This window comes from Lonchura striata, chromosome 4 (genome assembly GCF_046129695.1).
Source record: "Lonchura striata isolate bLonStr1 chromosome 4, bLonStr1.mat, whole genome shotgun sequence".
Classification (NCBI taxonomy): Eukaryota; Metazoa; Chordata; class Aves; order Passeriformes; family Estrildidae; genus Lonchura; species Lonchura striata.
The window spans coordinates 71,671,002-71,698,375 of NC_134606.1; the positions used below are offsets into that span (position 1 = coordinate 71,671,002).

Here is a 27,374-nt window from a genome sequence, read left to right on the forward strand (position 1 = left end):
CACCATGCAGCTTCCAGGGGCAGCAGAGCTCAGTCAGGGGAAACACAGCTTTAAACACCTCTGTTGTGCCACCTGTCTGACCATGGGCCGCAAAGCCTTTGCACTAACCTATTTGATTCCAAATGCAGAACCTAGAGATTAATCTAGATGACAGTTTATTTTATACTCACAGATACTTTAGATTTGGCTTTGTGGCATGATGGTTTCCTCATAACAAAAAGCATTAATTTCTGTTAAGGCTCTTTGGAGAACTTCTCTGCTCCATCACACAAGCAAACAACTACAGAAAACCAGGATGCTACCATCCTGAAAAAAAGCTGGAATGACGTTTTCTGAAGCTTTGTTGGGACCTACTCTCTCCCCTTAAACTGTAAAAGCAGTAAGCCTGGCATTGTCCCCTGGAAGGTACACACAGCAAGGTGAAGTGTGGCCAGCCACAAGCTCCTGTGTAAAACAGAACCTTCCTCTGAATCCCAGCAGCATCTGCAGGGAGACAGCCCCCGTGTCAGCACCGATCTCGCTGTAAGTACACACAGCTCTACAGAGCACTGGTTGCTGTAGCAATGAGAGGTGCAAGGCAGTAAATAAGCTGCTTCCAAGCACTGGCTCAGAATGTAGCCATAGTATACACCAGCAAAAAACAAAACCAAAAAAAAATAGACAAATACAACACCACAGAAGGACATACTGAGGTAAATGGGGTTTCTGCTACCAAATAGCATGAGTTTTGTCCTTTTTATGTTCGCTAGATGCAGTATGACAACAGTGATTTTTAAAACCAGATCATCCACCTTCAGATGTTGTGCGTGTGATGTTGATGTAGACCTTGAGAAATATCGCACCTCTAACCGAAGGAAGCGGTTTTGTGTTCCTGGCTTACACATCCATGAGTAGTGCTCATAATGACTAACATGCTGGATCAGAACAATAGGCCATTTATCCAGATGCATAGAGTTTCAAGGACTAATTCATTTTCAGCAGTTAGCAATAAAAGTCACGGGTTCATTACAGATATGAGTTTCAAATGCTTATAGTGCATATCATCTGATTCAGACCCCAGCCTTTTTTAACAATAGTTAAAAAAGCACTCAGTAATTTTTGATCCATTTATAGAAGCAAATGGTTATCTTATTTTTATTAGAAATATATGACATTGAAGAATAATCACAGCTGTTGATCATTAGCTTATACTAGTGGCCTGTTCAGCATCCCAGGTAGATTGTACAAAACTGGAAGACAGCCTTCATAAAGCCTTGAGAAAAGGCAAAGCAAAATTGAACATTTTTGCTTTGGTTGAGAAACCAGCCTCAGCAGCAGACCCCATTTGCCACCATTATCCTGTGTTCATTTCCATATTTGATGCTTCCAGAACCACTCTGCTGAGCCATGCAATGCTCGTGAGTCACCATCCAAGTTGCAGGTTCTGCTATTCAGCTAACACCACATCCTGGGTAGATACTGAATAAAGAGAAGCCTGAACGGCATTTTCTGCTTATCCCTGTGGTGATCCTATCCATCCTCACTGCTACTACCACCACTATGAGTAGCCCCCCAGTGCTATTCACCTGTACATAAGCTCTAATAAATACAAGAGAGAGCTGGGCTTTATCTGCGGGCAGGATGGGCACATTCATGACTGAGGTCTGTAGGTAGCTTTAATATAATTGCATATTCTGGTATAATATATTATATATAAATTCTCTGCTACACTCAATTTCAAAAGTAGAGCTCAGATGGCACTGCCCCATCTGTGCCTTGGACTAGCCCAATGAAGAACAAACCAGGAGTTAAAAGGTTTGTGCTGCTCAGACTTAGGAGTAAAGGTACTGATTGAAATTACAGTCCCTTTACAGGCTGAGCACAGGAATTACTGTTTATTATTGCCATAAGTACTCAAGAATTCTAGGAAACATAAAAAAGCCTACCTAAATCAGACACAAAACCAACACCTAAATGCAGATTCTTCTTAAATGCGGTTGATATATCTGAAGTCTGAAGGGCTGTGGAGCCAACAGCACTGTGGAACCAGGAATGCTGCAACACTCCTGAGCCTAAGAGTGTGTCTTGCCTGTGTGCACAGGCACATACCACCCACCTCTAAGCCCCCAGTAGGGCCCTGGTGGTGTCCACAAAGTAGGACCAGCATCCCCATGCCAAGTTTCTACTCTGCTTGACTCAGGGACTTGCAGTGCACTCACTTCCCAGCTTAGACAGAGACCCAACGAGCTCTAGCCTGGTTGAGCATATCTCTTTTTTACATGTAAGTGTATATTTACATATGTTCTTTCATATGAGAAAAAACCCTGTGGTCACTGAACACTGTAAAAATGGACCTCAAAGATGTTTCTCAACAGCAGCATCATTCCTTTGGTTCTCCAACTCAACTTCCTACATACAGCAGGCCTCCAAAGTGGATGAACAGAGACAGGTGCCATAGGAGGAGATAGAGACAACAGGCGTTCATGCTATGTAATACCTACCTGGGCATGATGCTAATGAAAGCATATGGAAAAGAAAAATGAAGGGGAGAGAGAAATAAAATAAATAGGGAAGATGGTTACAAATGAAAAATACATGTTTTTAAATCAAATTGTTTAATGCCTAAGATTATATGAGTCTAGACTGCTAATAATATCATGCTTTACTGAATTTCCTGAGAAATCAAAGTCATTATAATGCAATGAAAATCACATTAAGAGGAAATGCGAAACAACTGAAGTAGTCTCTGTGAAAATTCTTAAAATCAATAACCTGAAGGTGACAGAAAATGAGACCATGGAGTTAGTTTCTTTCATTATTTCTCCCTTTAGAATTTTGCTGCATTTCAGTATAATTTTACTTGATACAGGATTTGAAATAATTTTCATACAATACAAATGAAACCATATCAGTGATGTTTCAGTGAGAATCTACTAAAATCCACTGACAAGACCTAAAAACTAAAATATTCTAAATGGGAGCTTAACTTAAACCGGCTTAACACTTGCCTGTACAATAATTTCTATACAACATTTTAAAACTTAAAAATGCCCAAACTTTGCTACCATTGAGAGAACAAAAGGTTTTAATTTTAGGCATTCTGAGGTAGTTCATAAACTTCCTCTGAGAGTTAAAAAGCCACACGGTCACTTTGTTTTCAGTGGACTCACTGTCTAAAAACCAAGAGACTCCAGGCTTGCAAGACCTGAATGATGGGATTTACACATGCTGTGAGGCAAACCAAACTGTTTCCTGACATCTTTTGTTCCAGAAGCAATTCCCAGCCTACTCAAGTAAACAGAACGGATCCTACCGATTCCACTGAACTTCAGAAATGCTGCCAGGATAACGACCAAGACTGGAAAACAAAGTAGCTTCAAAATTCTCTTGCCAAGATTTCAACTTTTTTTCTTTTATTCCCTTTAGTGTACCCCAGTTCTAAAGGCAGTGAGTTTGAAGACAGTGCTGATTACATCCAGGAGTGCTTGGGTGGCTATTCTGAACTAGAACTGTGGGGGCTTAATCTGCCAGTCTGAGCCTACACTTATGCTCACTAAAGAAGTCTTTCCTTTTGGGAAGGGAGCTCCGTATTTTTGGTAGAATATAATGACACTTAAAAAAATTAAATCAAAGCTGCATGCATTATTATTCCACAAAGAGATCTACGCTTAAGGTGAACTTTTTAGATATAAGCAAATCAGTACGCTGTCTGGACTGAACAAACTACTGTTTCTGTTTTATTATTATTGTTACAGTTGTGTCAGTAGAAGGACAAGTATTCTCTTTCCTGCTAATTCAACCATGAGGAACCAGAAAGAGTGAGGTGCTTGCAGATAAAACACTCACTGCCAGTCCAGTGCAGAATGACCAAGTCCATTGCTCCTCTCCTGATATCTTGAGCCAGCAAACCACTCCAATAAGTCAGCTCACCTGATGCCCAAAGCCCCTCTCCACCCATCCCCTGACTCATGGCAACAGGAGATGAGGTGACCACACCTTCCTCCTGCAAAGTGGTGAGTGCCATGCTGCCACACCGAGCAAACAAACGCTGAGCAGCGCACCCCAAGCAGAGACCCACAAAGGGATTTCACACTTACAGCACAGCGAGGACACACGTGTCATGAGAAAAGCTGTGTATCCAGGCAAGTACCTGTCTGAGCGTCCTCCTTCCAAGCTGTACCTCAGGTAGTTCATGCCATCTAAGAACTGGCTGCTTGGCAAAGAGTCATCTCCCAGCTCCCGGAGGTCTTCTGGCCTGAGGTACTCCCCTCCATCTCCTGTCATGGTGTCATCACCTGCAAATCAATCACACAGGGGATAAGCACACATGTGAGTTTGATTCCACTGGCACCTCAGGATCTAACAGCTGGATGGCACAATGAACAGGAAGGCATTTTCCACTCAGGAAACACTGCAAACCACAGCAAATAATGCATTTAATCAAACTGGCACATCAAACAAGATATTTTGAAAAATAAAATTAAAAATCAAGGTGATTAAGCAATTAGATTTCATACATTTTTTGCTCTTGCACACACTGGCAAGGAGCACATTTCTTTGCTATGCTCTCAAGCGTGGTCTTTCTGTTCTTTAATCCATTTCAGCTTTCTGGACACAGTTATACTGCATCCCAGCCTGACAGTTTATGGTTAAATATACTACTTACTTGACTGTAATCTACATCTCTACTATCCAAACTGTATTGTATGATGATACAAGTCTCTGTCATCCACATTCCAAGATCTTTCTGTGATCAGCAACAAAATTCATGTTTCTAGAACATGGCAGCATACAGAAACTGGAAATAAGCTCACTTGCATAGATGGGAATGATCATAATTTGTAATGAATCCCAGCCTAAATGATCATTTGTTATCTGACACAGTAACCTTTATCCATATTCTCTGAATAATGAAATTTGATCTTTTTTAGCTCCAGTATTCTTTTCCCCAGGAAATTCTGTCTATATGAAGTCACAGTTTGCTTTTCCCCAGCAGACTAACAAAACAGATTCCATTGCCAAGCAACACGTAGATGTTTCTTTTCATTCCCATTTGCAAGACGCTTCCTCTCCCCAGTTTCTGCCCGAGTATTTCAGTCATTTTCCCGCTGGTAAATCACTGCAGTGTGAGCCTGCCAGAGGCTTGGTGTGACCCACAGAGCCACACAACAAGACCTCAGGCCACCAAGAGCTTTAAGCCTTCTCATTTGCTAGGCTGTGTGGGCAAACTGAAGCTCATCTTGATACTTGTTTTCACAAAGCAAATAAAGCTATTTTTTCTAGATGACATTTCAGCTAAGAAATAAATAATTTTTTATTTGTCATCTAAAACTAAGTAAACTTTAGGGATGGTTAAGATTTTTATGCATACACAAATTATATGTAAAAAAGAGTCTTTAATCTCTTCAGTATAACAAAAAAAAACTCTTGAAAATTCCATCTGCCCACATTAAGAAGGAGAAACTGGGCACGGTTTCACAGAAAACAATAAAATGCATTTAATCACTCCATGTTTCCTGTCTTCTGACAGATGATGCCTCCTGTTTCCTGGGAATGTCACTTTAAAAAGCACAGGGCTTAGTGAAAACTTGGAAGATATTATGGCAATGCTGTTAATCAAACAGTAAAAGGAATTTCAAGTTATATTTCAAATAAGCTAGATAATGATAATCATGCCAGACATTCCACTTATAATAGAAACAAAGGCAAAAATCTTTACCACTTTCATCACACCCACAACCTTTAAAAAAAAACAAACAAACAAATCTGAAGTCTGCTCTGATTTGAGCTTTGGCCTCTCATCTGAGAGATGCCAATAGCAGGGCTAAGTCGCGGTGTTTGATGTGATGGGACATCTGCAAACAGATCTAGCAGATCTGTAACCACACCATGCACAGATAGCTCAGAATAGCAGGGGAGGACTGAAGGAACTCCCCACCACTGCCTGTGCATTCCCATCTTCCCTTGGAGAGAAAATATAGGAATTTAACTCTAAATGACTGACCAAAATTCAGCTGACCAAGGGCTTCCTGACACAGCAGATCTCACCAGATGGTTGCATTGTGGTAATACAGGAACTGCCCTTTTCTGTCATGCCAATCACTATCCATCTGCCATCTCATTCCCCATCAAATCAGGAACATTTCCACCAATTACTAACCACTTTGTAACAAATGTAACCCTTGACATTGTTAGTTTGTATGCTCCATGGTTTGCAGTGGCCATCTATGAATTTGAAAAATTGCAAAGTACAACTGCTGCATGAGAATTGCTCTGGAATTTTTCTCACAAAATATAGATAAAATTTTAAAATAAAATAATAAAAGAAAAGGGGGCTGTGTCAGACTGCCAGAAATTGCTTTTAATAGATGTTTTTAAAGACAGATACAGTTATATAAGTTTGCCAAAATTATTGTTTTCTCTGCAGCATGCAGATAAGTCTAAATCTCATCACAGAAGCACTGCAGATGGAGAAAGGACAACTATGGCAATAACAGATTTCATACAGTGTATATTCCATAACTGCAGAGTTTGTCTGACACTTTGGACACTTTCAATTCCCTAAATCAACCCCCTGTTTAGCATACCATACTAGAAGCTTCCCAGGATTACAGCTTGGCTAATGCTTTAACTTTGTTTCTTTCTAGCCAGCCAGGAAAGTGGGGTTTCACCTGTGGTTTCAGATATTGATACATGACTTAAAATTTATCATCGTATCAGCTATTGGGAGCTCAGGGCAGCGCTCACAGAATGGCAGAAGGTGAAGCAAATCTCAAGAAGTGCACTTCTATTCTCAAGGACCTCTGGGGAGGGAGAGACATCTTGATTTTGTTTTCTTGCATATAAACTCATTGCAAAAAGAATTCCAGTACTTGACAGGTGGTTACTGTGGTATTTAGGAAGTTGCTATGTTAGATCTAGGTAAGAAACAATAAAATAACAAATTACCCCTACATCCCTAAGCCACCAAGGCTTTACTTCGGCATGGAATGGATATAGACGTGCATATTAATATATGGGGAAATAAGAAAGAAACCAGGCTCCTGCCTTTTCTATATTTTCCTGTGTGTTTACACAGACACAGCCCTAACACAGAATACTTGCTTGTGCATAACTTCACTAATTCTGTAGACATCATTAAAATACATTTCACAAGATCCTTTGCAGTAATTTCCCTTTATTGGTTTAAGGATTTCTCAGGTGCAAAATGTTTCTTGTTTTGGTGACAGGTTTGAAGCAACTGAACTGCGCAGCAATACAGCCAAGGCTGATATAATGATTAAAATGTACAGGGTTTTTAGTGCAACTTTGTCCACACTGAGTATTTCTGCTGGTAGGGGTATGTGTTGCATAAACCACATCACTTAACAGCTTTGCCTATGGGTGTCTGTAGTGCAATCCCTATGAACAGGGATTAAAGGCCATTTTAAATAAAAAATATAATGTGATTCTGTTCAAAAGGAAGATTTGGTTTTGCAGGTAACATAAAAAGTAAAAAATTCTGAATAACAATTCAGTGGATAAACACAAAAAATGTCACAAGAAAATTGAAGAAGAATAAGTGGGAATCTCAGTCCATTCAAAGTATTTTAAAACAGGCTACCCAGAGAAGGACCTTCCACATCAAGGTGAGCTATCTGATCAATAATTGTGTTTTATTTTATATTACTCAGACTGTATGTTAACTTTGCTTTAGGAATACTAATACTATATTAACAACATGACAGCATACAATTATGCAATAGAACGATCGTCCAAGCAAAATGCAAAATACTTTTCATCAGTGATGAACATGCTACACAGTGGGACCTGAAATACCTTGTTTGAGTACTCTTGTGTTCAACTTGATAACTATATGAATTCAGCTGGCAGGTTTGCAGCAGCACACTGATTTATTTCAGAACATATCGTGTCACTTCAAAGAACACAGCATCACAGAAGCCTTACTGCTATCTCTTATAAAGCCACACCACCCCTAAATGGTTCATCCTCTCTATTAAACAAGTTCTGCAGCCTTCCCCAGGTTGCAGAACCCTGTCCCCAGCTATTTTAAGTTATTGTGGCAAGCACCATCCACGTTAGGAATTCTTGCAGTAAATGTTAATTCAAAACACAGGAGAGCATTAGTCATGCAGGACAGCCCCTTCAAGTTCTGCCAACACACTCAAGATATAGGTAATAAATCTGAGATTTTCTGGCTTCCCTTCTTCCTCCCACCTTTCAGAAAACACACACTCAACCACACTTCAAAAGTAACAGAGAGGAGCAATGTTAGGTACCCAAATTATGCAAACATATGTTGTTTCTTCACCAAAAATAAACCAGTCTGAGTTAAACAAAAAGAGAAAGTCTGTAGGTCTTACTCCATGAACTCCTGCTAAGAGCACCCGTGCCATTATATGCTTCCCCATCACTGAAGGGTTCCTCATCAGAGTGTTTAAAGGCTGTACAACACACAAATTGGTTTGAGAAAAAGGAACACCCTGGATTAATCCTGTAGAAGCAGGAGGACATACTAGGCTTTGTGGATTTAAAAATGATTCAGTGGTAGATCAAAAGACTGGGAGGAAACTAAACAAGGTGAACATAAGGCAATAAGCTATTTAAAGGTGATTAAACATAATAATTATACAAGCAGTTGAATGCTTCTTAATCAGAGACAAAGTGGCAAAATAATTTCACTGGTCATGATGCAGCAGAAAATAATTGATTTTGAATCACACTTGTTTGCTTTTGCATTTTAAAACAAAAAGTTGCATCTGGAACCTAAGCATCATATTTTCTCAAGCATGTAACTCATTTATCAGCATAAATCCCATTTCTAAAAGCAATACAAGCACTTATAATTAATGAATGCCATTAACTTTGTGCACCATTTAGAACCATAAGTGCATCTGTTTTCTTTGTAGAAGAAAAACAGCAACCCTGTAAGCTGAGTTTTCAAATTCCCAGGACTTTCTGGAAACTACTCGCTGTGCAAATTATTTGTGTGGAATAATAACCACTACCATAAAATGGCACACATAGGATACTGTAATATTGACACTGCCAAGTATAAAAAGGAACATAGAAAATCCTTCCAACTGTGTTTATATTTATTAATACTGCTGTAACTAAAATTTCTAAGAAGTCACCTGCCAGCTCTTAGAAAAGGGTGGGTTTAGGCCATTTCTGCAGTTCTGAGCTGTATAAAAGTGTGATACTTTATCACTTCTCCCAGAAGGTAGGAGAAATATCCTTGGGACGTAGCTAAGTGGTGGGACACATCTCCTATCTGTATGTGCAAAGGCCACTGAAACCCAAATGTAGAATTTTAATCAGCATGTTGTTACTTTGTATCACACCACCTGTATCCTTGAACCCCCCTGTGCCAAAAGCTCCCTCCAGGGAATGCTCTCCTCACCCTCCACCTTATGCATCTTCTTACACAAATGTTTCCAATGAGGCAGAACTCCTGGAATATTTGTATCTCAAACAAGTGGCACAGATCCAAAAAATTTGCTGCTCAGATTATTCTTTATGGGAGGGTCAAAGCCAACTTTGGGACAGTCCTACAGTGGAAATGTAAAGCCTGGAGTTGGGAAATGGTCTCATTTGCTAATCTGTTTCAGATAAGCTTTTTCTGGAAAAGATATAGGGTTCCAGGATATTGCTTTATTTCAAATTTTGGCATCTTTATAAAAATGCCATAATGATTACATCATTTAAAAAATAACTTCATTACAAGCACAGCAAAATGAAGACGTCAGGCTACTCAAGCAGCTTCTTGAGCCTATATATCAGGTGACATAGGTGATATGGAAGAGGAATTTACCAAAGTCACTCACCTTCTTCATCTGACACATCCAGGACCTCAGTCATTGTCTCAGGGACATTTAGCTTGTGCTTCTCTGTTACAGTCTGCAAAGACAGAATCATCAGTCAGAGGAGCAAAGTTTACAGCAAGGCATTTTCAACAGATAGCAGTGGGACATGTTGAGGCATTTCATAACATGTTTTCCCTTCTCCTAACTTGCTTTTTCATCTTTATTCCAGAAGCTCCTATTTTCAGTTCTGCATAAGGTAACATTTCTTCTGGCACAAAAGTACAAAAACATAAGATAATGAGCTGGTCAAAGAAATAAAATTTATTTATAAATGGTGCATGTAGAACAATTCAGCTCAATGTTTCCAAGATGATTTTAAAAGGAATTAGGTAATGTCTACAGAAGAGCTTGAGAAAGTTGTATGGGGCATATGGAAATTATTAAATTGTAAAACATTTGGAAATGAAGTTATGAATGATGTGAAATTCCTGGACTAAAAAAAGATGTGAAGGATTTCTACAGATCACTTGAAACACTTCTCCTCCTTCTCCAGAAAAAGGTGACTACAGTGCATATTAATTATATCCTTTTCATAAATCATATATATTCTCCCTGAGCACATACACATCAGAGGAAAAAAAAAATTGTTTGAAGATTATGAAACATCTTGTGCACCTAGATGCTCAATATATTGTGAATCAAGGCAAGTATGGACTGAGGAATAGTGGGAGGATTCTGGTTAGACATAAAAGCAGGAAAACATGGAAGTTTGTTGAGGTTTTTAAAATATAATTTTATTTTTATAATTACTTCCAGGAACAAACAGAAGATCCCCAGGGGTGCTGAATCAAGAATGGGGACATCTTTTTAGCATCCAGCTTCACATTGAAGAAGGAGATGAAGAACATAACAAGCGAAACTGTAGAGAAGTGCAAGATGTGAAAAAGTTGTCTGCAGGGAAGTCTTCGGTGTGCTAGGATACAGGGGACAAAATGCCAAGGGCTTCAAAATGAGCAGTGATCAGAAATGCCTTGGTCACCACCAATTTCCCTCCTCCTTGCAGCGAGCTGGGGAGCTATGGAGGGCAGAGGCACACGGCCCTTAAGGAAGTGTGGGAGCACAGGTGCCCCTCTGGCATGGAGAGCAGCACTGGGAGGACACGTGTCTCCCCAGGAAACCCCCTCTGAGGCAGTGCTCACTCCCTGCTGCAGATACATTAACATCACATGCAAAGGAGCCAAAGCGTTTCATGGGAGGAATAATTAAATCAGCCAAACCCTAAGTCCCTTATGCAATATTCTTTTGGGAAAATGCCTGCTGATATCAAGCAGTGAAGTCAATAGCAACTTTTGTTGCACAAAACTTACTAGTTATTTCCTGGTCCTGTTACGTACTTCTCTGTTTTTAACAAACTGACAAAGCCAGCTTTCTTGCTTATTGTAAAATACTGCACTTTAATAAATAACTAAGTTACCAACTGTGTAATTACTTTGGAAATTTGTTTTAAAAGTCTGCTTTACATTTCTGAAATCTATTTAACTCTGACAGCAGTTCCAGTTTACCCTCCTGAGGTACAGGGAAAGAACAATGCCCTTTGCCTCAACTGGCAATCCTAATTAGGCTCCTAAATTCACTCTTCCCCATGAGTATAAATAACTCATTATTTCTCTTGCAGCAGAACACATGTTCAGGGTTGCAAATTAGTTTATATTCACTGAATGGCCCCACCACCAGGACTGACTTTTCTTCCCCATATTCCCATGTCTTTCCTGGGATAGAAATGTCAGGCAGCAGTGGGGTGACAAGGCCAGCCATGACAGATGGGGACGTGCTATCTTTCAGGTGACACTGACTTTGTCTCTTCAACACCACAGTTAACAAGTAAGTTGAACAATCAGCTAAGTAAAAGCATAAGCTGCAGGTAGAGAGGATCACTGCCCATTTTTCTATCTCCCAGGCAACCAAGGTTTATGGACCACTACATCCATCTACTCATTACTTAGGTTTTTACAGCCCTCCATATAAAAATCTGGTCTCTAAGGCTTGCAGACAGTATCTATTTACAGGGAAGCAAGGATACCTTATTGACTTCCTGGCCTTTCCATCACTAAGAAAAAACTGCTTCATAATTTAACAATTGAAACAAAGCTTGGAAAAGAGATTCAAAGGAGTGTGTGTGCACATGCACATTACAAAACAAAAAGTCTTCAATGCCATTTTTGGAACACCGAACTCAGCATTAATTCTACATTAATTATAATTCCAACAACTTTTGTTGGGAATGAATGTTTTTAAACCAACTTCTAGTGTGATATTAATTTTTTTTTAATTGATAGGCATATAAAATACTCTCAAAATGTAAAATCTGTATTTAGTCCCACAAATGGCCCACATGGAAAATGGCTCAGTATGTATTTCTCAAACTCTCTATGCTTAGTGATGATTCCATGATGGAGTTTACTTAAGGCTTCTGTATTTGAGCCTTTCATTGTAAGGCCAGATTTTCATTGTGCGGCATAGAATAATTCTAATATGTAATTCAGGTATGTAAACACATATATGCTTTCAGCAATGACTTATTCACAGCAGCATACTGCAAACAACCTGAAAGCTCCTCATATATTCATCCCTCCACAGGAAGGATATGCTTGTTTGCATAAATGACCTCAAACTTAATTGCATAGCAAACCTCTGAAAATCCAGTTTATTCTCATTTCCTATTGCCCTCTAATCTTTCAGTTAAAAAAGTGCACTTTATTCTCCCTGTTGCTAAATATTCATGTGGCTCCACTAATAACAGCACTAATGCAAGTAAGGGAAGATTTGTTCCAAGTTAGAGCAAAGAAAGGCTTTGGCACTGAAGATTTTTTCCTCATCTCAAGTGGCAGTGACTTGCATATCAATCACGCATCAGGCTGTGCAACACCCTCGTGCAGGGCTCAGCCCAGCCTCAGAGAATGAGGTAGCTATGGTGACAGCACCTTCTCTCAGGCTCAGCGCTGTGCTCAGGTCTGGCAACACCAGCCTCACCATCTGGAGAACCTGACTGCAGGGAGCACCTGCTACTAAGCCCTCCTTTGCAGGACTTCTTCCAAATTATGTTCAATCAACATCCCCCCGCCCCGGCCAAACATCACCATTCCATACATCCCCCTAAGGTACAAGGGTTAGATGCATTCATAGCTGGGGAATCTGAGTTTATCGAGGGCTCACCTGACTTTCAAAGTATGCAGACACAGATCAAGATTTCAGATTTCTCTTTTGTGCAAGCACTAAAGGTCAACCCTGCAACTAAGTTTCAGTACTTGATTCAGTCCTAAACCCCAGGCATCAGGTATCTGGTAGAAAATACCATTAATCCTCAATGCTTAAAGAAATATTTATCTAAAGTAAATAGCTCACATGTGTCTCTCTGTAGTGCAATTCCTATTATTTCAAAGATCGAAGAGACAAGGTCCAAGGCTGCACAATGAAACACAGTGGAAATGAGAAAGGAAGTTACTGCTTTTATCAAATAATAAATTAAAAACCTGTGCCAGGACACAGCATGAAATATGTGACAAAGGTGTTCTCTGAAGCTTAAAAATATAAGAACTAAAGTGTCTCAAAAATATTTGCCCAAGGTTTTATTCTCCTAAACTTCTGATTAGATACATACGTGTTTACACACATACATGTGTGACATGCTGTATGATTAAACAATAACATGGAGTAATATCAACAGAGACACACAGCCTTTATTAAGAGACTACTGGAATTACATTGGAATTCCTCCTCCAAACCTGACTCAGCCTGATCTTTGCAGGTCATTAATAAATTATGACTCATTCTATTTGTAACCTTACGCCATGTTATCTTTAGTGCATCTTCCTTGGTTCATATCAAGTGAGATTACCTGTCAGCATGCAACAAAATCAGAATTATTTCCCCATTTCTTTACAAGTAATTTTGGACTTCTCTTTTTCTAACCCTCTCCACAACTAAGCAGTGGCATCTACAGATTTTTACACGTCTGAGCTCCTAAATGTCATCGAGAGCTGATGGGGTTTCTAGCTTGCTAATCTTGCATTAAAAAAAAAATCAAACTGAAAAAGCATGACCTTACAGCAGCATTTCAAGATAAATGCAGTAACCAACATTTAAATTAAAGATAATTTCTTAAATTATGCACTTTTTCTAATGTTCTCCCTTCCTACCTACTATGACATTTGTAGATATGAGGTAAAAGTGCAAGAAGGGAAAACCTCCTCTCAAGGTGTCCACATAGATCAGCTTTTCCTGACTTAAAGTTCCAGTACCACCCTGCTGATGTTCAGCACACACCATTCATGAGCCCTGATGTCAAAATACAGACTCCAAGAGTGTGAAGCACTGAGAGGACTGAGATCATAAGGAAAGATTCCCATGCATTTTGGAAAAACAGGATCTGTTTGAACTGGAAGTGACTTGAGTAAGGAGATGATGGATGTGATCCACAGCCATCCAGTGAGCATCATTTGGCTTGGCTCCAGGCCATGGCTGGTGCAATCCAAATGTAGAGATGCTGCAAGGATTGAGCCTCAGGAGGTGTCAAAAGTGTGGAGATGTAAGGCCAGATGGGAAAGGAGAGGTGAAAAAGACAAACAGAGTAACGGCGGGATCTAAACAATGCACAAACTTCAGGAAAGTTTGACCCAGGTCCAGAAACAAGTTTTACTCTGAATTGCTATTTTCCATTGGTGTGCACACAGATTTTGCTCCCTAGCTCAGGGGAGCCTGTTGCCTTGCACACACTTCCACATGCTTATAAGATACACTCAAAGCACTGCAGCAAAAATGCAACAGAAAGGGGAAGGGAAGAGGAGGGAGCTAAAACTCCCCAAACAAGAAAGGAAAGAGATGCACGGAGAGCCTGAGGGAAGAAAGACAACACTCTGAGTAAAGAAGAGCCATATCTGAATGCATGTGCAACTCACAGTTGTGGTGGTGGTGATCTCCTCTGTTACAACCTTCAGCGTATCGACCACAGAGATGTATCCCAGGCGCCTGGCGATGGCTAAGGCTGTGTTACCATTCTGAAGGGAAGAGAGAGGGGGAGAGCGCGCTGAGAGAGAGGGAGGACTGTGATGTGAACCAATGAGATCACTCTCCACACTGCATGAGCCAGCATTTCCATCCAAAACAAGGCACAGCCTAGGAAAATCACGGCTTTTTTACCGTTACATCTGACTCTGTAACTTCTTTAAGACGATAGCCCCAGTTGCCATGGTAACACAACACACATCTGCCAGCGATTCCAAATACTACAGCGCTGTATGGTTTAACCCTTCAGGGCTCACATTTCACTATGCAGCCTGGCTTGCCTGCAGAAGTTTGGGGTTTATTTTGCAGAAATACTCTTCTAGAAAGTAAAAAGTATTTTAACTTTTTACAGTTTCACTCCCAGTTGAAACTGTTATACCTTTACCAGGTACAATTTCTTACCTGAGTAAGACAAAATTACAGCTGTGTTGTCCACATATACTCCTATTCCTTCACACAACAAAAATGTACTTCCATTAGTTCACAAAAGCTAATGATTTAACAAATAGAAGCCACAAAAGGCTTGGGGTGAGGAATACAGTTCCATTTAAGCACATTTATTTGCAGTTTGAATGTTCATAACATGTAGAGAACACATCATTCATCAAAGGGATACTAAAATTATTTAACATGAGTTTAGGCCTATTTATCCCCATTTCATCTCCTGGAACACTGGCAGTCCACAGTCTCCACGTCACTGAGCTTGGGGAGGGGAGGAAGGAATGTGTCCCATGGTTCTCTGTAAAGGGTTCTACACAGAATTGCTCCATGCTATTTTGCAGTGAACCAAGGGACAACATGCTGTTCTCCTGAGGAATCATGGACTGTCACTGTACCACTCTTTGCACAGGAATAATTTCTCTTGTGACCCCACAGCACTATGTGCAGGGTTTATCAGCCTGAGGACTCTCTCTTCTTTACCAACAACTTTAGTTATCTATGATTTAAACTCTTCTGTATTAGTCTAGCTCGGCCACCCTGAGGCAACATGGTTTGTAGATTAGCACACAAAATGAACAGATTAGCATCTTCACAGCACAAATAATTTGACTGTTACTTCACTTGCACATTAGCTGCTCATCCACCACTCCCGTATCTCCCTGCCAGATGTCTCAGGTTGAAATTCTCTCTTATCTCAAGCCAGAGGTTGCCCTCTGTGGAAAGGACAGGTTGAGTACCTGAGGGAGCAGCCAAATGTGCAGCAAAGACACATCCCTAAGCCTGCTTGGACTTGGGTTAGACCTGGGCATGACAGCCCCAGTGTGAGGACTGAAATCAAGTCAAGAGACCCCAGTAAAACACCCACAACAGTACCTACAACCCCAGAAGCTGACTATAGTGGCCTCTCAGTTGATGATCCAGTACACAAACTGGTATTTTGGATATTTTGGATAACAAGATTATTCCATGTGATTATTCCAGGACCAAACATGGTGCCAGTCCTGATTTAAGTATGCACAATAAAGGCATATGGAAAACTGATCCACTCTAGGGAATGACAGGAGTTTTGGACACTCTGGCAGTGTTCTAATGATTACCCAATTAGAGGTGACTAATAACAACATCAACGTGAAATAGGACAGCCGCATTCCTGGCTGGCTGACTGCAGAGAATGAACAGTGCCAGGAGCTATTGACTGTCTTTGAGGAGGTATTAACTTCACTGAATTCACTGAGAAGAACTCATTAAGAACATTAAACCAATTCAGTGGATAGAGGGACAGAAATCTGGGTCTAAATTAAAAACAAAACAAAAGCAACAACAACACAAAAAAAACCACACCACCAGGATCTGAACTGCCCTTGATTTTTAAGGGAAACTCCTTCTGGAGATATTAATTTCCAGGGAGGAGTGTTGAGGCTGAGGGAAATTGAAAGAGTCTGGAACAGAGAGCTGTGGCCTGATCCTGCAGCTCCGGAATCTGCTTCTCCACCTCACGTTTGGCTTACTGCAAAGTTAGGTCGGATGTGAACTACCTTAAGAGGATAAGGAAGAGCAGAGGAAATTACATTTCCACATATGACAACCAGCTGTATGAGGAATACTTTCACCAAAATAACAGCTTGCTCTTGAGCCCTAAGGAAGGAGAGAAAAGAACTGTCCAGGGAGACAAATTGCTAGTGGCATGTCAGACTTACCGTGGTGATGGCATTGGGCTTGGCCCCATGCTGCAGCAGAACGTTGATGATGTGAGTGTGGCCTTGCTGAGCAGCCTGGTGAAGAGGGGTGTACCCATTCTGTTATCCACGGTGGTGACAGCAAAAGGAAACAAAGAACAAGAAGCAATCATTAGATCAGACATTTCCCATTGCTTCCTTGTGCTCCTTTTGAGACATTTTGAATATAACTTATGACACCAATTGACCCAAAAATAATAAACCTTAAGTAATAATAACTGTCCTTCCCCAGATTGATGAAAATATAAAGAAAGGTAATATTCTTATTCAAAAATAATTTCTCTGACAATAAATCTATGAAAAGCCATTTCTCCCATATTTTCTAAACCAGAGGAAGGAACAATGAGGAGCAACAAAGTTAAAGGGGTGCGTTTAGGGCACAGAATTGTAGTTGAGGCACAGAACATTCCTCTTCCTCTCACATCCTAGTTTTCAACAGGAGGACCAAGATTTACCTTTAAAATATCTGAGTCTATTAAAAAAACCACATAATTTTTAACAGCAGTGATTAAAGCCTGTTTGCATTTTAAAAGGCTAACAACATATACCTATTACAAATGTCAACCAAGTTTAGTTTCACTTTGCCTCCAAAAGGCTGGACCAAGCCTAGAAATTTGCACACAGTGTCTACCTTAATAAACATGCTTAGTTCAAGATACTAATCCACTCCAGTGGTTTGTTCTCATGTCACACAACACAGAAACATTACCAAAGTGTGCTTAAGCTGGCTGATCTGAGATGGTATTGTGTAAGTCCAGTCAGGCAATTGATTCACAAAATTATTCACAACTGGCTTTGAAAGCAGGCAGAGAATAAACTGGAAGAAAACCTTGGGTTGATCTCACCATACACTTACATAAAGCCTGGGGCAGGCTCTGAAACGTGCTCTGAGAGTTATCTCTGCTGCAAACACATAGATGCCAGTAATGTTTTGCACTGCTATTTAGATGGATAGTTCAGAACAGTTACAGTTCTTAGAATGAGTGCATGGGCTGCTAAGAACTGCTGCTTACTGTAGGTTCTAGTGGAAAGTAGATTCACCACCTTTACTTGAATAGTTCAGTCCTTCAAAAATACAATTCATGTGTCCCCTGCACAAAACATCGTGCAGGCTTTCTCTAGAGAAAGCCCAAACTGCAACAGGGGTTATTCATTCTTTTACATGCCTAGCCTGAATCCAGGATTAATTCTTTAAACCAAGTCCACAACACCAGTTGACAGATTGCCAGTATTTTTAGTAGTCCCTAGGTGTGAGATCATGGAGAACTGCTTCCTGATACAAACTTGCTGACTACAATGAAACTATGCTAAGTAAAATACCTGGGTGAATGGAATCATAATCTGTCCCAGTGACCCTTTAAACAAAAACAGAGACCTAATCCTAAAGACACAGTGTTGTCTGTCCCTTGAGTTAGCCTCCAAATACCTCAGCTGAATGTCTTGGCATTTATAGTTTGGATCCCACTAGTGTCTGCTTTATTAACTCTCATCAGCTGTTTTTCTAGTAGTATTGCCTGTCTTTTTGGAATCCCTTGGTTTTACCCATTGATTTTGGGTGATCCCATGAGGCATGGGCCAGAATCTTTTATTTGTTTACTTGGCTGTTTGTTCCCACATTGAGCTGTGACAACAGTAACAAAGTAATGCTACTTTGAGAAATGAATCATCCCATAGGTTCCAGCCGGGGACAAGGGTGCTGACCAGACGGACCAGCAGAATTCAAGCCAGTGATTTTGATGACATTTTAAAAACACAATCAGTGGGCTGCTTCCTGTTGGTCCCAAGACATCCAGCTTTAATCCAGGGAGCCAGCAATTACCTGAAGTCAACTTTAACCAAGCTGGAGCCCTACACTTCCTGAGTTAGCCTTCTTTTTCTCATCGTGGTGTTGTGATGATTTCTGGGATGCAGCACACCACTGAACCTCTCTTTGCATTCTCAGCAGATACACAGCTTTTGCTGCAAAATGCATCCCCCATTCAGCTGGTGTTCCCACCAGCCTGTCCCTGGAGAAACTGTTGAAGTCAGTGGGCTTTGTTTAGACTTTGGCTATAGGCAGTCTGACCCTTTTCAGTGTATCTGGTCAGGTTTCAGCATAGTCAGATTCCCCTCAGAAAACGCCAAACTCTCTTTGAGCAAACCACATTCGCTTACCACAGCTGCTTCCTCTCCCAGAGTCATCCCACCCACACATTGAACAGCAGTAAATCTTCCCACTCTTCTCCCAGCATATTGGAGAGAGCCTGGCATCACCCTGAAAGTGTCTGAATTGTTACTTGCTAGTTTGGCAGCACAGTGGTATTACAGTCATGTAAACCATGTGGAAATAAGATCAGGAACAACTTTCATTTGTTAGTTTGCAAGTACTAAGAAAAAGAAAAACCAATTAAATTGATTGTGTTGTTTTTTCATACACACAGTTATCTGTTTTTTCTTTCTCAAATACCACACCATGAGATGGAGCAGACAGAGGGCATTCCATTACAGCTACCACATGTTGACACCTCCCATGCCATGGTTAGAGTTCCCAAGGGAAAAGCACATGTGTCATGTAGGAGTGCTGGGTTACCATGTTCAGAATAAAGAGCAAAAGCAAAGCAATGGAAAATTCTTTACCTTTGTTTTAGCATTGACATTTGCTCCGTGCTTGAGGAGAAAATTCACCATTTTGATGTTTCCATAGTGACAGGCCACAATTAAAGGTGTATAACCAAGCTACAGGAGGAGAACAAAGAAGTAAAACTGCAAGCTCAGTGGAACATTCCTTGGACAAGGGTAGCACCCTTTGGCACGCTGGAGACAGCGGCCACTGCGTGATTTACCTTTGTCTGAGCATCCTGGTTTGCACCGTGTTTGGCGAGTATCTCGGCTACATTCACTTTATCCTCTTGAGCTGCAAGGTGTAAGGATGTCAGTCCAGCCTGGAGTTGGAATATAACAGGAAAGCAAACAAACAAACAGGAGTAAGAATGAAATCCTCCTGTGCATAAGGAAAAAAAAAAAAATCTAGTCTTTTCCACTTCTCCATCTTTAAAACAGGATCAGACCCTAACTACAACTTCTGAGTATGTGTGGTGTTTTAAAACAAAGCAGAGTCAATGTCACTCCTGTGACAATGTACCAGCTGACAAACAGCTCCAAAACAATTGCATCACCATAACCACAGAGGAAAACTTTAAGACATGAATGCTCAAGATTTTCTACAATAATGTAATTTGGGAAGCTGAGAAGCCCATTAATAAAATGTGCTTCCCACTCCTCAGACAGAAAGAGGAACCTGACAACTGCAGGCATGAGCCAGATGAAGACACTAACTCCAGAAATAGATCCCACTCAAATGCCAGGGAAAAGGATGCAGCCTTTTAACTGATAGCTCATTGTGAACATGTGCAGAGCTTTGCCATGAATGAAGCACTGAACAAATTTTGTAGAAGAAATGAAATTCTCCTTGTTCCTATTAGCAGAACATAGTTACTCCATGCAAGGAGATACCAGAGTCTTCTATTCTAACTTGTATGTGCAGAAGCTACAGGCTTTTCACCTGCATAAATGAGATTTGCATACATCCCTGGATAAACCCAGTGACCCATGAAAATTTACAGTAATGGTTTGGGGTTTTTTTTTTTTATGACCTTGTTTTCTGTTAAAAAGCTGTTACATACAATCATTAAAAAAATTTGGAAAGGTCTTCGATAGAATTTTTCTTGGTCTGCTCCAGTAATACAGTTGTTTTCTTATTTGCCAGAGAATGTAAATTTCTTCACTTACCATTGAAGGATAAAGGCATGCAGAAAAGAGCCTTTGCTGGTGAGAGCACTGAATTATTTCAGACTGGAGCTCTCAGGTTTCTGGTGCAGGTTTTTAAGCCCGCCCTCAGACACAAAGTTGAATCTTACTGGATACTCCCACCCACAATACTTTGCTTCCGATTGTGAGTTACCTTTGTTGCCACATGGATGTTAGATCCTTTCTCCAAGAGCAAAGTCACCATGTCAGTGTGACCTTCTTGGGCAGCCAAATGAAGTGGAGTGACTCCTTGCTTGGTCAAAATGTTGGTCTCAGCCCCATAGTTCAACAGAGTGGTAGCTATCTGCATCTGATTTTTCTTGGCAGCGATATGAAGAGGGGTGTATCCATTCTGACACCAGGCAGGAAAATAACAGAAAATGAAGTTACCACAACAGCCATGTAAGCCTAACAAGTCAGGCACCATAGAACAGAACTATTTGATGTTATGCCTGGTATTAAAGAAGGGAGTTCACTAAATTTTCAAGGCTAGACATGTCCCACATGGCCCTGCTGTTGTGTTGCTTTGTCTGTCTGTTATTATTACCACCTAAATCAGAACAAAGCCAGCCCTCACCAGGGTGGGCAGGACTGCTCCACCAATGCCTTCAAATTATGCTGAGTTTGACAACTACATTTTGTACAACCTATGTTGCAAATAATCCCTTTTGACTGGTGAGTGACATTCCCCATGATGAGTGATGGGTGCACACCCTTCATCACATTATGCTTTATTCAGAGCATGTGAGCAGAGATGTGTTTGCATATGGAATTTTGATACGTGTGTCAGTCACAAGCTGGAAACAGCAATGGGGTGGAATGACTTTTTTAATCAAATTAATCATTTAAGCACAGAAGAATGGCATTTTCTGGCAATAACACAACTTCCTAGTTGTTTTATAACACATTGTGAGGGAAAAATCCCCAGTGCCAGCACACAGGTCCTGTGAGGGCTGCTTGGTTGGGTTGGTCTGTGGTTGTTTTGCTGGTTTTTTTTAAGTGGGAGTTTCCCAAACTATCCTGCTTTCCATGTATTGCCATGGGAACCACATTCCCAATACAATCCCTGAGCATTTCCTGAAAGCCTGTAGATCAGCAGCCTTGCACAGGGCAGGACACTCTCTGCTATTGCACCCATCTGGTCCCCATTTTCCCTTTTTAGCAGCTTTTGCATTACACAGCAATAGCACAACACCACTCCTAACCCTGGAATGATTTGCGTGCACGGTCAGAATGCACATTTCAAAAGTCATTGCTAATATTATGCAATAGTGAGGTGACTTCCAACTGCAACCAAAGCTCTGACAGAGCTGTGTCCCCTCAGAGCTCCCCTCACCCCCACAGTGGTGCCACAACACCGCTCCCAACCCCGGAATAAAGTTTCTCATGTCACTGCAAACCTGCACAATAGTGAAGTGCCTTCCAGCTGTGCCTAAAACCCTGGTGGGACTGAGTCCCCTCAGCGTCAGGGTTCCCCTCGGGGCTGCCCTCAGCGGCGCAGAGCTAGCACGACGCCACCGATAAACCCGGAATTAAGTCCCCTAGCGCTCGTTCCCCGCCTGCGTGGGCAGAACATCCCTTCCTTACGCCGCCGCACAGCAATGGCCCGCCCGGCGGCCGTGCCGGGGCGGGCGGGCTCACCTTGGCGGTCGCGTGGGGCGAGGCGCCCTTCTCCAGCAGCAGCAGCGCCACCTTCTGGTTGTCGTAGTGCGCCGCCACGTGCAGCGGGGTGAGGCCGTTCTGAAAGGGCGGCGCGGCGTTAGCGCGTTACGGGACACCGGGCGGGGAGCGGCGCAGCGCGGGGAAACGGGCGGAGGGGCGCCGCTGCCGGGGCATGGGAGGGGCCAGGGGGCTGCAAGGGACAGAGGGGACGGGGGGAGGCAATGGGGAGGGGTAGCAAGGCCGCGGCAGGCAGCTGGCTGTTAGTGGGGAGAAGCAGCGTAGCAGGCGAACCACGCTGGCAGCCGCTGGCTTTCATAACGCCACACCAGGGGATGGTGTGGCTTTGCCCCTATGTTTATCCATTGGGAATTTAGGCAGCTTGATGGAGCCTGTGCTTTCTGAGCCAAAACCAGACACCTGCCCTCAGAGCAGCCATGCACCCTTCCTGCCATGGACCCAAATTCGGCATGCTGGGTAGCAGAAGTCAGCCACCACCCAGGGGAGACACGACCCCAACATAGCCACAGCCACCATGCAAAAGAAGCTGCAGCTTTCTTAGGGTGCATGTTTCACACAGTTCTTCCTTAAGGAAAGACTTCAGACTTTTTCTTCCCCAGCAGTACCTTGCCAGCAGAATCAGGACAGGCACGGCGCTGCAGCAGGAGCTTTGCCACTTCCAGGCTCCCATATTTGGCTGCCACATGCAGCGGTGTGAATCCCTTCTGAAAAATTGCAGGAGATAAAACACAGCTGTTTGTGTTAAAGGTCATGCTGACAACTCTTGTTTAAAAACTATGTGTTAAGCGCTTACTCTTTAACCACAGAATGGATAACTGAACCTAGACAAAGCAGCTTCTCTTGAAAACACTTTGAGAAGCACAAAATACAAGAAAATACATTCCCTTTTATTATTCTTTCCTACTTATGTGCTCTCAGGCTGGCAGACATTTTATCTGATACAGATTGTACTAGCAACACACACTGCGTGGGGGCAATGAAGGCACTTCTTCAAATTTATACCCCAAACCAGCTGCACCTTTTTTTGTTCCATGATGACAGCTTTACAAGTATTTCCTGCATCAGACATTGCCAGTAACACAGACGCAGCAAATACATTAATCGGATAAAACCTTCAAACTCCAATTCCCTTCCTCTGGTAGGGTTTGGCGAAAAATTATTTGTATCTGAATTTGTGTATTCATACAGTCAAAAAGTTCTACTGAAGCTAAAAAGAGCCCTTCTCTTCACCTATTCTAATTTAAAAATTGGTAAGGAAAGCTCATGGATCTGTGACAGTAGGTGGCAGCCTGCACCGCTGCCTGATGGTAATTTTGGGAAGCTGCAATGACCTATTTGCCTGGCACATAAGGGATGTTTAATGTTTATTATCATTATCATTTAGTTCCATTAATCCCACCTCAGAAAGAGATTGTATTGGGTAATCTCAAATGTTGTCAGTTCACAAATCACAAGCCTATAAAGATATTATCTAGTGGGCTCCATCTTCTACTATAGAATGTTCCTGCAATACTAATTGCCATCAAGCAATATGGGAAATTAGGAAAGTATTTAGTGTATTTTTAGCCCTTTTAATGTGATTTAACAGCTGGATAAAAGGAGAACAGCAAGCCCTCCCAGTAATCCATGGATCATAATTTGAAAATTGCTGGTTTAGTCTTTTAAACCCTAGAAGATACGCCATTGTTCATAAACATGTTCTAAGCCCCAGCTGTAAAACCAAGAGTGCTTTCATAAATAGCGAAAATTACATGATTCTCACTTATCAAATGCTTTAAATTTGGAAAAGATACGTTGATATATCGTTCTCTTCACACCTATCTACTATCTTACCTATTCACCTCTTTGTCAGGAATCTATTGGTACCATTTTTTGGCTAGAAAAACCCGCTATTGATTCTGGTGAACATTTCTTTTATAATCCCAGACAAAATGGCCTGTTGTAGCACATGACATCTCATTTTAGAACCACTGAAAATAGATCCAGCATTCGATGTGACTGGGCAGATGCTGACTTCTATGTTTTAGTAACATTCCTTTCAGCTAGCACAGGGCAGAATTATTTTGCTTTTTAAGTAAATAAGGTATTGAAGAATAAAAGGAGACCTGTTCATAAAAAATATGTCATTGCCATGCCCTTTTCTTTTTTGGAAATACTGTGCAAAAAAACCTGTGCCTATAAGGGAAAGGGAGAAATAAGGACATCTTAAACCTGTTGGGACCTGTATTTATCAAGATCTGCATTTGGCTTCAGTGGCAACCAAACCCAATTTTAGATGACAGCGAAGTTGAAATTTGATTAACTTGTGCTACATTACTCCAGCCTACTGGATTGCTGCTGATTAAATAAGAACACAACAAAAGGCCCAAACTACTCCAATTTTTCAGTGTGAAAGCACACTCATCACAGGACAGACCTGCTTGCTCCCGTGCCACTGCCACACAGACGTGAAGTGTTTAGCCTTACCTTGGTGGACATGGAGTGTGATGCGCCGGCCTCGAGGAGCACGGAGGCGACGTCGAGCTGTCCCTCACGGGCAGAGATGTGCAGCGGGGTGTAGCCATTGGTGGTGGCGGCGTCGGGGTGCGCCATGTGCTGCAGCAGCAGCTGCACGATCTCCGTCTTGCCCAGGCGAGAGGCGATGTGCAGTGGGGTCTGTTCTTCCTACAACTCAAATCGAGTGGGTCATTAGCACTATGGAGCCATGCTGAGCACAGCATCCTCCTTGGTCCTCACACACCTTCCTATGCATTTGTCTTGTAGAGTCATAGGAAGTGGAGTAATGGAGGAGAGGAAGTTGGTAAGTGATTCCTTCTGCCATGGTTTTAAGAGAAACAAAAGCCATTGTAAGCAGAACACCTACCCTGGCTCGGGCATCAACCAGGGCGCCGTTCCTCAGGAGGCAGCGAACCACTTCCACCTGCCCGGCACGTGCTGCCATGTGCAATGCAGTTTCTCCACGCTGCAGGAAAGCAAAAGCATTTCAGTGTCCTAAACTCCCATGAAGAAAGATCTTTGCCTGTGTCAGTCCCTACGTCAGATGCATGACAACTGGCCCTGAGAACCCATCCTTCTGCCACGTGAGACTCTGGCTTCAGCCCCAGGACAGGGTGCAAATACGTGTGGCTGTACCTGGAATGTCTTGGTTTGCCAGCTGGCCAATCCCAGACAAACATAGCCTCAACCTCTGAGACAGAATGAAAATCCCAGGTGAGGAAAATTCTGTCAGATAGACTTGCCCTGGTCACATATGTCCCTCAGCTTTCTACATAACAGGGTGTCTGCTCATGTGCTGTACACTGAGCTGTCTCTCTCTAAGGATTGCACAGCACAGGAGCCTCAAGATGGAAGGGGATAACTTTCCAGATGGTCTCTTCCTGCACACACTGTGTGGAGCTGGCAGCATTAAGAGGCCTTGCAATGGCTGAGCACAACTCAGCCAGCACAGAATGTGTAAAATCTGTACTCAGCAGTATGGATCTGTCTCCAGGCTGTGGAATCAATCTTGTTTCAAGCCTTTTGTAACTCACAAAATTTGAAGGATATGAAATTTTGGAAAGCCAACTGAAGTGATATGGAATTTCAGACTAGGAATATCCAAAGCATTTACTTTTTGCAAAGGTTTAAAAAAAAACAAAAACAAAAAATAAAACAAAACAAAACAAAACCCAAAAAACCCAAAACAAAAAATCAAAACAAAAAAACCCAACTAACCAAACAAACAAACAAAAAAAACGCTGAAATAAGGATTCCTTGAGGACAGGATTCCTAGTTTAACTGGGCTCTGTTCTTTGAGTGCAGTGTCCCAAAAGTGGACTGAAATGGTCCCGGGGCAGCTCACCAGCATCTGGTACATCATGTGCTGGCACAGCTCCACAAGCAGGAGCTCTATTCATCTGTTATATCATGAGACCCATCATTTACTTGTGTTAATTGTTCATACTTCTTACACCAGAGCTGGAGAATATTCTGTTGTAAGGCCTTTCTCCCCTCGACTACCACTTAACTGCAACTGCCAAAATGAATACTCTAGTCAAGACCTTTTACATTAGAATGGGGAATCATGTCTTGTCCTCATCTAGATATAAGGAAAGAAGTAGTTTTAGCTTGCCTGCTAATAGGGATTTTTATTTACAGCAAACCCTCTTCACCAGAACTTGACTTATCTTGTCATTCTTAAATTAACATTGTATTACCAGCTGTGATTATGCAACAACAGGTATGCATAACAAAATCCCTCAGCCCTAGCTACAAATCTTAATTCCATCTATATATAAAAGTTTATTACCTGAATAATAAGCTGTTTAATATGTGAAAAACACTCTAAAGATCAAATTTCTGCAATGAGCCTTTTGTGCTTGAATTAGCAAAGCAATTTAGATTTTGGAAACAGTAATTCAACAGGGAAACTCAGCTTACCAAGTGAAAGCCAAGACACCTGCGTAGCAGAAATTGTAAAGTGTTAAACTTTGCACACAAATGCCTGGTAACACAATATTTTTAACTGCTTCCACAAGATACTTGTGTTAGTTTTTTATTATCAATAAAGTTCTTACATAAAGATTTCTTCCATAGCAAAGTATGCAAACTCTATTTTAATGATTCATGTAAACAATTCTTCATGCTAGTAATTTCACTGGGTTCTAGGTAATATTTTTCTAGCTGAAAAAAACTTATGAATACCAGGATTACTAAATTTTGTTGTTTTTGTTGCTGGGAACACTCGCCTATAACCTTATGTACTGAAAAAAGCTGCTTTTCAAGTACAGGTGGTCCCAAGTTGAATATTTGTTTATGCTGACAAATTCAAACAGTAAAATATCTTACAAAATACATCTCAGAAAACTATAATGTTGTTTTTGTTGGTTTTAATTTTTTTGCCCCC

The 27,374-nt window shown here is 41.4% G+C and overlaps 1 protein-coding gene across 3 annotated transcripts in view; it reads right to left on the reverse strand.

The window, feature by feature from the left end:
• Nucleotides 1-27,374, reverse strand: part of ANK2 (ankyrin 2) — a 184,044-nt gene that overhangs the window by 48,883 nt on the left and 107,787 nt on the right. For 2 of the 3 annotated variants that reach the window (XM_077783070.1, XM_077783069.1), the window contains exons 14-25: nt 25,353-25,451; nt 24,956-25,153; nt 23,095-23,193; nt 22,451-22,549; nt 20,964-21,161; nt 19,846-19,944; nt 19,640-19,738; nt 16,985-17,083; nt 14,741-14,839; nt 9,807-9,879; nt 8,343-8,423; nt 4,130-4,274 (exon numbers count right to left, since the gene is read on the reverse strand). In XM_077783070.1, the coding sequence (XP_077639196.1) occupies nt 4,130-4,274; nt 8,343-8,423; nt 9,807-9,879; nt 14,741-14,839; nt 16,985-17,083; nt 19,640-19,738; nt 19,846-19,944; nt 20,964-21,161; nt 22,451-22,549; nt 23,095-23,193; nt 24,956-25,153; nt 25,353-25,451 (1,388 nt within the window). The remainder of the gene's footprint in view (nt 1-4,129; nt 4,275-8,342; nt 8,424-9,806; nt 9,880-14,740; nt 14,840-16,984; nt 17,084-19,639; nt 19,739-19,845; nt 19,945-20,963; nt 21,162-22,450; nt 22,550-23,094; nt 23,194-24,955; nt 25,154-25,352; nt 25,452-27,374) is intronic. The other variant, XM_077783071.1, reaches the window with a different exon arrangement.